The 13,797-nt window shown below is 36.2% G+C and overlaps 1 protein-coding gene across 2 annotated transcripts; it reads left to right on the forward strand.

Moving 5' to 3' along the window:
* Positions 1 to 472: 472 nt before the first annotated feature.
* Positions 473 to 4,130, forward strand: LOC120272486 (F-box protein SKIP31). 2 transcript variants are annotated; one of them, XM_039279317.1, is made up of 9 exons: positions 473 to 670; positions 786 to 965; positions 1,065 to 1,138; positions 1,268 to 1,343; positions 1,486 to 1,596; positions 1,767 to 1,941; positions 2,023 to 2,147; positions 3,544 to 3,617; positions 3,810 to 4,130. In XM_039279317.1, exons 1-8 carry the CDS (start codon positions 590 to 592, stop codon positions 3,583 to 3,585), a joined length of 864 nt encoding a protein of 287 aa, XP_039135251.1. In that variant the 5' UTR covers positions 473 to 589; the 3' UTR covers positions 3,586 to 3,617; positions 3,810 to 4,130. The 2 variants fall into 2 exon arrangements, with proteins under 2 accessions (XP_039135251.1, XP_039135250.1); XM_039279316.1 differs by having other exon boundaries at positions 474 to 670; positions 3,557 to 3,617.
* The last annotated feature ends 9,667 nt before the right edge of the window (positions 4,131 to 13,797 follow it).

Genomic DNA, 13,797 nt, shown 5'->3' on the forward strand with positions numbered 1-13,797 from the left:
TATAATAATTTATTTCAAATAATAATTATATAAATAAATTTAACAATAAATAATAATTAATATAAAAAAATAATAACTAATAATTAAAAATAATAACCTAGTTTAAATAATAATTAAATAGATAATTTTAATAATAAATAATAATTAAAGTGAAATATTCAGTTAAATGAAAATAACAATAGTTAAAATATTTTAAAATTAAAAAATTATTATTATTTAACATAATATTATTTTTTTATTAACTTGTATTATGAGTATAAAAGTCTATTCACTACAAATTTTCTCTTTAACTTTTTCATTTATAATAAATTACTCTTTTATACTCTCCAACCAAGCACAATTTTCCTTCCATTCCTAATCTATTCTTTTTTTATTCTCATTCCTATCCCATTCTATATCAATTATATTCTTTGCAAACAAACAGTACTTCGATTTTTTTTACATGAAAGCAAATGCCTTATCACCTTAGCCCACTGTTGGCAGCCTATCTAGTTTTAACGCACCCAAAAGAACACCCAGAATCTCGCCCATTCCTATCTGATATCATCTTCGTTCGTCTTCCTCTTTCCCTTCCCATTCATCTGCTGGAATGGCGGACACTGATGATGAAGACGAGGTCCTCGCTCATTTCCTCGAATCCGAGATCCTCTCCGATGCCCCGCTGTCACAGGTTCTGTCTTTCTCTTTTTCTTCATCCTCCTGGGTTTGAGTTAGGGTTATGGTTGGGGTTGGGTTGGGGTTGGGTTCGTGTCTTTTCATGCTTTTGATTTGGAACTGCACCACAGGACGATGGAGAGAAGGAGGCTGTGGAGTCGATTGAATCAAGGCGGCCGTTGAAGAAGCCCCGGGTTGAGGAGACAGAGGGGCGCAGTAGCAAGGCGCCTCCGAGCCCGATCGAGAGCGGCATCTTCGGCAAGATACCTCCTGAGCTTTACCATCACATCCTTAAATTCCTCTCATCCGAGGTATTCTTTTAGTTCTCCAATTTTTGAAATTTTAGGGCTCGGCGATGTTTTTAATTTTTTAAAAATACGATCTTTTCTTTGTTTGTAAAATTTTTGCAGGATTTGATTGCTTGCTCTCGTGTTTGCCGATTCATGAATTTTGTGGCGTCCGATGAATGCCTCTGGCGACGTTTGTGAGTAGATGAACAGAAAAAATGAAGCTTTTATTTTTTTATCTTTTATTGTAATTTGTTTGGGGACCAAGAAATGAAATTGAAATTGTTTTTTGGAAGGTGTTCTGATTGTGAATGTTAGAACTGCAGGTATTGCATGAGGTGGGGGCTTTCTGGTCGGGCTGGAAAGTTGCGATCTTGTGCTTGGAAGAAGCTCTATATTCAGGTGAATCCACACTCTCAACGTCAATCTTAAATTTACAACAAAGCAAAATTATCTTTTCATTTATTGTTTGTTTTGTTCAAGTCTTCATACCTTTATGACTTTAATTATATATTATATGTAATTTGCTCATTATATTTTGCAGCGTGATCAAGAGGACATGATTGAATTCGTTAGAAATACCCCATCTGAATTCAGGGAATACTACATACACATGCAGGCAGCAAAAAGAAGCCAAGCACCTCTTCCTTCTCAGGTAATATCATATCTAGTTTCCAGTGCCTTGCCTTAGATGCATGGATTTTATTACTCTGCAATCATAGATGACTGTCTTTGTTTCCATGGCATTTGCATGCTGTTTTTGTATGACTCTCAACCCTTGAAGTTGACATTGTTTTCATTTTGGTGTGTGGTGTGCCTCTGAAGGTCAATGATGATCTGGTAATCCTTGACAAGACAGTAGGTGATCAAGTTTCGATATGGAAGAGCACCAGAGGTTTTTCTGATGAGGCAGTTGTAGACCATCTTTGCTCGGGAAATACATGTTCTTATTCTCAAATTGGAGATGTTTTCCTCTGTGACAAGACTGGGCGTATGCATGGTACACATACCAAATCTGGATGGGTGAATCGACCCTCTTTTGATGCCATTTATTTATTTATTTATTTTTCTTTTATTGCAGTTTGTGATGATACTTGCCGAGAAATTGTTTTGGATCAAGCAAGTGGACTTCTGGTCTGTACAATATCTGGTCACTGTTTTGATAGATGGCTCTCTCCAGAAGAGGAGTCATCAACCTCAGATGGGGTAATGATAACCTAATCCACATCTTTCCAAGTTTTTTAAGCATTGTTACATTTTCAAGTTGGATTTTTTTATTTTTCGCACTGTTCACCATTATGACTTTCTTTGAGTTACTACCTACATGCACATCTTGGATTCATTCTCCTTTCCTCCTTTTTGACCACACGAGAAATAATATATTTTGGTTAATTCTACCAAATCCATTCATTGTGGCAATGGTCAAGTTGCCGAGTTTCTCGACTTTCTTGGCAATGACAACTCCTAAAAAAATATAAATGATCTCAAGCATCAAGCGACCATGACCATGAAGAAAAATTAAAAATGGTAACTTTCTTCCTCATTGAGTTCATCGTTGAGGATGGTGTTGTGGTTGTGGATTTGGAGGAAAGGGCAAGGATGCTTGGTAATGGTAGGAAGAAGAAATTGGAGAAAGACTTCACAAAGATGCAACTGAAGATGGAACTATAATGGTAGGAAATGACATCAGCATCACTGCCAAGCTCTATACCGGTGATGGGTACCGGGCTGGTGCTGAAGATCCCCACTTTTCTGTCGATTCTCACCTTAAGGTTTCTCTAAAAGCAGCTTCCCATTCCTCTCGGCACTGGCATCTTCAGCCACTGGCGGCGTTGTAAAGGGTGGTGAAGATGAGGGTGGTGTTGGGATCGAGGCTGTTGATGAGGAAGAGGGCCAGCATGATAAGGATGTAGGTGCCAAGATCATTGACTGTGCTGCCAAGTTCGGCCCAGATGGAGGTTTTGATGGTGAAACTGGAGGTGAGAGAGGGAAGCAGTGTCAAGGATGGCGGTGGTGATGGTAGATTTGTGGTCGCTTGAGAGAAAGAGGAGGCGTGTTTGATGGGAAAAAGGGCAAACTAGTTAATTAAAAATGTGGGGATTTATTTGTCACCTGCTAAATTATAAGCCCTATTTGGCCACTTCAAATGTATGCAGGGCCCATTTAGTAATATTCCCAAAATTTCTTCTTGGATACAACTTTATTTGCCACACATGTTCATGCACCATGAATCGCCATTCGTTTAGACAATACTTATTCACTAATGGCCATGGCACTTACATTTTGCTTTAGCAAAATAGGCATATAATTTGCAACTTGTGTCTGTATGTTCATTGTAATATTTTCTTTTGCTATCATTGATGTCATTTCTCAAAGTTTGCCGATTGGAGAAAGGATAGGAATGAACCTCATTCCCTTTTAGGCAAACTTCTTGTTAGCGTTTTAAAATTTCTATATTGGAACTCCACGAAATTGCAAGCAACATTTCTCATCCAACATCAATTAAATGCCCGCTTTTCACCAATCACTTGTTTTTTTATAAAATTCAGGGGTGATATCATTTGAGCGTCTTCACATGTGATTATTTGTTTTTCATGTTCAGCTTTATGTTACAGGAGCAACAACAAGCTGGTGTGACAGATGAAGCGGAGCCTTTCCTAGGATCAGGACGATTCGGTACGGCCTGAATAATGCTCTTTTTTCCCCCTTATGGTAGTGCTTTGGACAATATGCCATGCAACTAAGTGCATTACTTCTTGCAACACAGCTTCTTAATTTTTTTCTTCTTGTTTTGATTTGTGACAATAAATGTGTTGCTTCTGTTTCGACAGTTCTTATAAAAATGCTATTGCACACTTGGTTTTGCAGCACGAGCTTATTTACTTGGTTACAACTGTGCCGATGAGAAGGAGCTGAAGAGAGCCCTGAGGTTCTGTTGATCTTATCTTGAACTTTGCAATCATCACTGGTATCCAGCAGATTAAGCTGCAGCGTCTAATTTTCCTTGTACGTTATGGCGTGGGTGTTGCATGCCTTGTGGCTGGCTCATTGGTTCTTAGTGGATTGTCTAATAATCACTCTTGTTGTTATATTACCAGTATTTTCCAGCAAAATTTAAAAATATAGCACACATAATGTAAAATATTTTCCTGCCTTGATTCATCTAATTTATAATCCTATTTTCTGACATATTTTTCAATAATAACTGCATAAGTAGATTGTGTTTTTTTTGTAACCATTCATTTTTCCCCACCTACTATTCATTTTGAGGATGCAATATTTAGAAAAATATTAATATTCTGTTCTTTTTACTTATAAATGGTGATAGAGTTACAGATGTTTAAAGTGTAGAAATATTTTATCATGTAATTTGTCTTATTTTTAGTGTTTCTACCATAACTAGCAACTTTTTAACTTCCCAAAAAATGTTAAGATGATTTTCTTATATTTTATATTTTGTAAATTAGGTTTTGGAAGTATATATACATAGTGATGGATACCCATGCTTGGGTATCCATCATTGGTAACTATTACCTTGTGGTTACCCTTGCAAGGTTAATGACCTATCCCCTTCAAAATTACATTTATGCTCCCTTCTTTTTTTTTTTAATAGTTTTTTTAATCTATTTTCATTTTTTTATTTTCATCTCCTTCATATTATATAGTATTTTATAATAAATAATATTAAAAATATCTAATATATTATATATTATATAATTTATATAGCTAATTAGTAACGATTAAATAAAGTAAATATTTAAGCAAAATATTTAATAATTTAATTATAGCAATTAAAATAAAAATAATACTGGAATATTTTACAAATAAAAAAATTATTTACTTAATACACATTAATTAAATAGTGAATTATTAAATTAAAATATTTATTTTTAATACTTAATTATATTAATTAAATATAATAATGATATTTTAAATAGTTTATAAATAAAAATGTAGCGAAATTATACATAACTCACTATTTGTTTTATATAAATATCAATTTTTAACTGCAAGGGTATAAAAATAATTTTGTCGTATTTCTTTTCCTTACTTTTTCCATTTCAATAACTTATCCCTTCAACCAATATTGTTTTTATTACCGTTCCTATCACTTTATCTCTATTCCCATTATTTTCACTATTCCTACACCCATGCTTCCCATTCCCATTCCGTGAACCAAACGCAACCAGATGATTTATGCACAATTCGCTCGTGGTAATCAACAAGTTCGTGGGTCAAGGTGAGTCCTATGTAGGAATGGCAATCGGATGGCAATATGGGGAGATATATCCCTGGCACCCTAACTCTCATTATATCGAGGATTTCTATTTTCTCGGATTCCTCATCTATAAATACTATCAAATTATATTAAAGCATATTTTACTTTCTTATTAGCTAAAAAATTTCATAAAAATTTTAAGAAAACATAATTTTTTTATTGAAAGAGCTATGTTGACCATTTGGTTTATTGCCATTGAGTTTTTTGCGTGAGATGTTCGTATCCCGTTAAAGAGACGGGTTTGAATCTCACCTTGCACAGAGTGAGGGCACAAATGATTTGTCCGCATTGGTAAAAAAAAATAATAAAAAAAAAATTCACACTGGCCATCATCAACCATGGAGGGAAGATTTATTTCTCTATGAAACAAAGATAATTTTGGGTTTTTTCCTGAGTTGCTATCTGTTAGTCAATTTATTCCACTCTCTTGGTATAGGCTTAGCACATTTAAGCCCAACTTTTTGTTAAATATTGGCTTGATATCATTGGGATGAAGCCAAATCTTGATCTTTTTTAATCCAACGGTATAGATTACTCTCTTGTTTATATATGGTTATATTTGTTGGATGTTATTGTTGCATTTGCCTTTTATTGTGTTATCGCTAGGTATTGTGATATTACACACCAAGTGTTCGATGAATTGCCACACTAGTTCCGTGCTTTTTTACACACAACAATTGGCATCAGAGCTTCGTTCTTAAAGTGTGGAGGTTGTCTAAGCTTACAATTTAAAGAATTGGGGCTTGTATTGGTGGTGATTCAATTTCACAGCAATGGATAAGGTAATAGGGTTTGAAAAGCTCGAGGAAGATAATTGGCCAATATGAAAGATAATGATAGAGGATCACCTTGTCTATAAGGAGTTGGATTTATCACTATTGGGGAATGATGCTAAACCCTCATCTATGAGTGATAAACAATGGTGGCTCTTGATCGAAAATGCTTGTTGGAGATAAGGCCTTGTATTTCACCATCTATCTTGTTTGATGTTTATTAATGTAAGACTGCTCATGAACTTTGGATTATTTTGGAGCAATCTTTTGAGAAACCATCAGGTATCAGTAAGATGCATGCCATGAAGAGGTTATTTCTCTTGAAAATAAAGGATGGTGTCATAGTTCTAAAGCATGTGAATGAATTTAACTCTATTGTGGCACAATTAAAGGTTCTAAAGGTAAATCTTGATGAAGAGGTCTTATGCTTGCTACTTTTGAGCTATTTGCCTCCAAGTTGGGATACTCTTGTTACTACCGTAGCAAATACAATGGGGAACAAGTTCAAGTTGAATGATGTTGTTCCTTCATTAAGTAGTAAGGAGACTATAAAGGCTTCTTCATAAATGTCTAGTGACTCAAGTCAAACACTAGTAGCCAGTGAAATTAGAAGGTCTCAACAAAAGGATGATGTTTCGGTTAGTAAAGGCAAGTCACAAGCAAAGGGAAGATCAAAGTCACGGGGTCAGGTTGTTACTTGTTGGTATTACAAGAAACAATGTCATGTGAGGAATGATTGTAATCTCTTGAAAAGTAAGTGAAAAGGGAAGCAAGTTGATGGTGAAGCAAGCATAACATCTCAAAGTGATAATGGAGTCACATTAAGCATTGCTTGTATGGTATCTTCTTCCATAGATACTTAGGTGTTGGACTCTAGTGTTTTATTTCACATATGTGTAGATTGATAATTTTTCTCCACCTATAAAGACGTTGATTGTGGTAATGTCCACCTCGGCAAAAATCGTTCTTGTAAAATTTTGGGCATTACTGATGCGGTCACTAAATAAGCAAATGAGAAAGAGCATACATTGACTAATGCGAGGCATGTTCCCGTGATAACAAAAAATCTTATTTCGGCGGGTAACATGATGAGGCCAGTTATGTGGTTACTTTTAGCAATGGATCATGAAAAATCTCCAAGGGTTGTATGACGGTATTGAAGGGACAAAAAGATGGAAGCTTGTATACTTTTCTTAGTTTACCTCGGAGATGTATGTCGGCAAGTGGACATGATGACATCATTTTTGACATAGTCGGCTTGGTTATCTTAATGAGTATGAAATGAAGGTATTGCAAGATAAAAGGCTTATTCATTTATTTGAGAATTCATCTCTTGAATTATGTGTGCATTGCATCATGGTTAAGCAACATAGAGTAAAATTTAAAATGCATGAATCTCATGGAAAGTTGAAGGCATTAGAGTTAGTTTATTCCGATGTTTGTGGCCCTATGAATGTCAAGTCTCTTGGTGGTGCTTCTTGTTTTGTCATTTTCATGGATGATTATTCTAGAAAGCATTGGCTTTATCCATTAGCATCGAAAGATCAAGTTTTTAAAACTTTCAAGAAGTTCAAGGCCCGTGCTGAGAAAGAAAGTGAAAGATTTATAAAATGCTTACAAAATGACAATGGTGGAGAATTTTGCTCTAGTACTTTTGATGGTTTTTGTGCGGAGAATGGCATCAAGATAGTGAAGACGGTCCCTCACACCACACAACTAAATAGTGCCATAAGAAGCATGTTGTGTCACTCTGGTCTTTCTAAGTTCTTTTGGGCGGAGGCGACAAATACAGTGGCATACCTTATTAATAGATCACCAAGTGCTCCATTGGATAGTGATGTTCCAGAAATGCTATGGAATGGTGACACGACCGATTGCGTGTATATACTGCAAGTGCACGGGTGTCAAATTAATAAAATACCCGGTGAGATGGGTAGTCGAATCCACAGGGAACGGAAGTATTAGTAGTAATCACTTCTCAATTATCTAGTTGGAATCAAGGTTGTGATGAAATGAACTTAATTGCAAGAATAAGAATAACGCAAGCAAAGGAAAAGTAGAAAACAAGGAAGATCTCAATCAATAAAGATGAGGTACCCGGGCAATGCTCCCCCTAAGATCTAACATGAAGCGCAAGATTTACTAAATGTTTCTAAACCGAGTTAGATGAGTCGAGGTAATCCAAGAACAATCGGTCCCTTCCTCCAGGTACCACCGATACTTGTCCCTTACGAGGTCCCGATGGAAAAATCGCTCAATCTCAACACTTCACACCACATATGACCGCAATAAACTTTAGGGATAGCTAGGAGTGCAACTGATTCCTAAAAAATAGACATAACACTACTTCTAGAAAAAAGATCCCTAACCCTCTATAAGGTCCCGGAGAAGTAATCTCTCAATCTCATGTCTCACACCAAACATGGTTGCATAACGCTCAGGGAATACGAAGATAGGAAGCATTCATCGGAGGGGAAAGGGGACACTCCACTATCTCAAGATTTATCCTCTCAACCCTCTTTAATCTTGGAGTTCTACCCCTAATGGAGACCTCTCTCTCACCAAGGCAACAAATCATACATCACCAATCAATCACAAAGATCAATACGACATGTGAATAATGAGAAAACAAGATTAAAACTCAAATATTCTCGGAATTAATAGAAAAACATAAAGTAAGTCAATACAAAAGATAAGATTCTAGGGTTCACATGCCCAAATACCTACGAGGGTTTAGCCCTCCATGGGGCAAGTTACAAAGCAAAGAATAATGCAACAAAAAACAATGTAAACCATAGAGTAAAACCCCCCTGAATTCGTGATGATGGCTTGATTGGTAGCTTAACGACTTGAAGGATCCCTCTCTAAAGCTAGGTTGTTGAAGGCTCCCTCTATGCTATGACGGAGAAAAGATCTATCAAAGTTTGTGAAGAACACCACCAAATTAGCCAAAGACCTCCTCTTGAAATCATAGCCGCTTTACCCTTCAAACACTAGCAAAAAAAGTTTCCAAAAAATAGAGTAAAATGGCTATTTATAGGCCTAAACCGCGACTGTCACGTGCCTCCATGCGACCACATGAGATTTCACCCGCCCGCGTGAGATACAGAAATTCCCACGCGACTGCGTGAAATTTTCATGCGGTCGTGTGAACAGTGGTTTGCTACATTGCTACTACAGTAAAATATTACAGTAGTTTTGCTACAGTACTTTGCATAAAACACGGCTCACATAACCTTATCTTAAGGCTATATGGTCGGGCACATGTCCATGTGGTAGATTATAAGACTTTTTCTCTATGAATCCTCATTTGGAGGCTCTTGCATTCTTCTCATAAGTAGGGACATGGTTGTGTGACTACCTTTGTGCCCTTCCAACTCACAAATTGGCTTGAATTTTTTTGGAAGTTGGCACACACCTCCATGTACATGAGTTCCTCTTGTGTCTTGATCCTCAGGTTGCACAAAAACTCCTAAAATGTGTCTTTATAACCTATCTTTGGTTCTTCTTTTTTCCTTTAAGGCATTCACAACCTAATTGTACAAAAGAACACCAAATATACTATATAAGACATAAGATTGATGCTCAATGCATGTAAAATATATAGAAAAATATGTCTACTCAAGCACTTATTAAGTGGTAAGAAAATCTCTTATAATCATTTAAGAGTTCTTGGTTGTGAAGCTTATGTGCATGTGCCTTCTGAAAAGAGAAGTAAATTTGATTTGAAATCAAGGAGATGTGTTTTCCTTAATTATGGTGGTGATGATAGAGGCTAAAGGTTGTGGAATCCAATTAAAATGAAGACAATTAGAAACAGTGATGTCATATTTCATAAGAATGTGATGTTTAAAGAAAGCAATTAAAAAGAGTAAAAAGATGAGAGACTTGTTCCTATGCAAGTTGACTTATGTGTTCCTCCTCAGCAAGTACAAGAAATTCATTCTCAAGATCATGATGATGGAGATGGCCATGGTGATGTTGATGGCCATGATGATAGGATGGAGATGATTGAGCAAGAGGATGCTCATGTTGATGAGGAAGAACAAGAATTTCAGTCTCTACAAATTTTAAGGAGATCTACAAAGATTCCTGATAAGGGCTAAACTAACAATATTTTTTTATATCATTCACACTGCATTTAGCATGAAATTCTACTTGTTTAGAACCTCATTAGTACAAAATTTCATTCTTTTGTTCACAACGATCTTTATTTCTGTTTTAGGGGAAAAGAAGCAAATTCGAGGGTGTTTAGAAGCAAAATAAAGTAAGTTGCTGAATCAAGGCTGCATCACGACTCACAATGGGCGTTATAGAAACTCATCACACCCATTGTCTATACTTACCACTGCCGTGATCAAGCCACGAGGCATGAACTTACCAAGAGAAATAAAGAAGTCACAACGGCCGTTGTGAAATCCATAACGGTCGTTGTCAAGACACATAATGCCCAAAAACCGTGTCAGGACACGACTTGGAGCCTAAGCAACAACTTACTCACAATGGGTATCATAACGCCCATGGTGAGACCATGGAGGAGCCAATTACTATAAATATCCAAGTATTCTCTAAATTCGGGGAGACTATTTTGCTGAATAACTTAGGGTCTGATTTCTCTTTTTTTATGGGATTCCCACACTTAAGGCAAACATAGGAGGCTGGGGTGGAAGAGATTCTATTTTAAGTTCCTAGTGATTCAGACCTAGTCGGCATGTTTTATTGGGGCTACTAGGCCTTTTAATTCCCCCGATTCGAACCTAGAACACGATTGACACTTAACACTTATCATAATTAGTACGTAAGATAACTGTAGTACATACTCTTAACTCCTTCTAAGTATGCTTAACAATGTCTCAAATTGTATTGTTTAATAGTGTTGTACAAGTAAGCCAAAGAAAGAGCATAAATGATTAGGTTATTGATTAAGTGAAAAGGAAGTAATAAGAGCCTCTCGTCATTCTAGGAAAATACGACCTTTGTATTCACCCACGAGGTATTACTTGACGACCTATACACTTGCGGTATCATGGACCAATTGTAGTATTAAATGCATACTTACATGCTTATATAATTACATAATTTACACACCCATAAGCCGTTTGTCAATTCCTAAACCCATCCAAAGGTATTCTCCATCATTGTATTATGCTTTGTTTACTAATGTGGGTGAGCCTGAGTCTTTTCAGGAAGCACAACATTGTTTTGAGAAAGTTAGGTGGCAAAAGGCCTTGGATGAAGAGATGGACTCTTTTCATTAGAACCAATCTTTGGACTTGGTAAACCTTCCAAGTGAAAAGAAATCATTAAAGAATATATGGTGTATATGATAAAGCATGAAACTGATGGATCAAGAAGGTACAAGGCAAGACTAGTGGTGAAGGGCTATGGTCAAAAGCATTGTATTGATTTCAATGAAATATTTGCTCTGGTTGTGAATCATAGCTCCATAAGTGTTATTCTATCTTTGGTGGATAATCTTAATTTGGAGTTTGAATAACTTGACATCAAGATGGCTTTCTTGCATGGTAACCTTGAAAAGGAGATCTATCGGTCTCAATCGGAAGGCTTTGCTAACAAGTCTAATCTTAACTTGGTGTGCAAGTTAAAAGAAAGGGTTGTATGGTTTGAAACAATTTTCTCGACAATGGTATAAGAAGGTTAACACTTTTATGCAAGATGAAGGCTATTTTAGATGTGATTTTGATCATTGTGTTTACTTCAAAGGTTCCACATGTGGCATGTTTAATTGCTTGTTGCTTTATGTAGATGATATGTTGATAACTAGCAATGATTGGAAAGAGATCAAGTCCTTGAGCTCCATATGTCAAGGAAGTTTGCTATTAAAGATCTTGGCATTGCAAAGAAGATTTTAGGCATATGCATTCATCGAGATAGAGATCATGGGAAGTTGTGGTTGAGTCAATCTGAATACATTGGCAAAGTTCTTGAAAGGTTTGAATGGTTGATTGCAAAATGGTTTCTACACCTTTAGTGGCACATTTTAATCTATCCAAGAAGAGTTTTCCAAAAGATGACAAATTTGAAAATATTCTTTATACCTCCGCGGTTGGTAGCTTGATGTATATTATGATATACATAAGGCTAGATATTACTTATGCATGGGGTTTGCTTCAAGGTATATGTCTAGTGCCGGCTGGGCGTATTGGCTAGCCGTAAAGTGGATTCTTTATTATTTAAAAAGTTCACAAAATTTATGCTTGTGTGTAGGAGGTTCTTCATTGGTGGTTAATAGTTATGTTGATGCTGATTATGTCTGTTGAGAGAAATGAGGAAGTCCACTACGGGGTATGTTTTAACATTTGATGGTGGTGCGGTAAGTTGGATGTCTAAACTTTAAGACATTGTTGCTCTGTCTACTACAGAAACGGAACATATTGCCTTGACCGAAGGAGCAAAGGAAATGATTTGGTTGAAGCATTTGCTTAATCAATTTGAAGTGGTACAAGAAAAATATATGTTGCATTGTGATAGTCAAAGTGAGATACATCTTGCTAAGAATATGGTTTTTCATTCTAGAACAAAGCACATTGATGTGTGGTACCACTTTATTTGGCTTGATTTGGAGGGTGGATATTTACATATTGAGAAGATCCACACAAATGACAACCTTGCGGATTTGTCGACAAAGGTTGTGCCTACGGAGAAGACCTCTCATTGTAGGAGGCTTTTCCGGGTTAGTGGAGATGTAAACCTGATGTTTGGAGGACAATGCTTAATGCTTCATTGACGCTTAATTGAAGATTTGTCTTCAAGTGGGGTATTGTTAAATATTGGCTTAATATCATTGGGATGAAGCCAAATCTTGATCTCTTCTAATCCAACGGTCTAGATTACTCTACTGTTTATATAGAGTTATGTTTGTTGGATGTTGTGTAACGAGAGAAAAGAGAGAGAGATAGAGAGGGTGAGTTCTCTTGTATTTAGAAAGTAGAAAGAGTGGAGGTGTAGAGAAAATCTCTTGTTCCTATTTGATCTCATTAAAGCAAGGTAAGACCCTTGTTTTTGACGTGAAGGTAGTTCTTAGAGCTTGGTAATGTTCTTGTAGTTTTATGCCTATATCTTGTACTCTTGTGCTCTTGTTATTTCCCATGATATAGTGAAGTATTATCCTCTAGTGGATGTATGCTTGTTATTAGCCGAACCACTGTTAAATTGGTGTCTCTTATTTTATTCTTGTGAGATTAGTTGTATATTAACGTTGCATTACCCATTCATTGTGTTATTTCTAGGTATTGTGATATTACACACCAAGTGTTCGACGAATTGCCACACTAGTTCTTCACTTCCTCACATGCAACACTTTTGATATAAGCTTCTGAGCATTACTAGTTTGCTATGTCAATCTCCAACTTGTGTATAGCAATGCCCCAACAGTTAGTATGTATGTGTTCAATCTTCCTGCAAATCCCTAGCTATGGATAGAGCAAATAGCAATGCCAAACTTCAACAGCGAGTCTACATCCCATCCAAATCCTGCAATAATTGGTGATAAAAATTTTGTAGTTAGTGTTTGCAATAAAAAATTTAGCACCCCCAAGGTCTCGATCAAATATCCAAGAGGGATCCGAGAATCAAATGAATTCCATAAGAAAGTAATTTGAAGAGTTTTGGAGAAACATTCATATTTGACATCAAGCATCCATTCTATACTCCATCATATGGTTCATAACCTGCTTAACAATCCATCCAAGATCAAGTTGAATGCCCTTGAAAGTTTAATGACATCTAGTTTTGCATATAAATTTAATGGTTGCACTATCACATAAGTCAAATGTTGATACTC

The sequence above is a fragment of the Dioscorea cayenensis genome, chromosome 11, assembly GCF_009730915.1.
Source record: "Dioscorea cayenensis subsp. rotundata cultivar TDr96_F1 chromosome 11, TDr96_F1_v2_PseudoChromosome.rev07_lg8_w22 25.fasta, whole genome shotgun sequence".
In the NCBI taxonomy this organism is placed as follows: domain Eukaryota; kingdom Viridiplantae; phylum Streptophyta; class Magnoliopsida; order Dioscoreales; family Dioscoreaceae; genus Dioscorea; species Dioscorea cayenensis.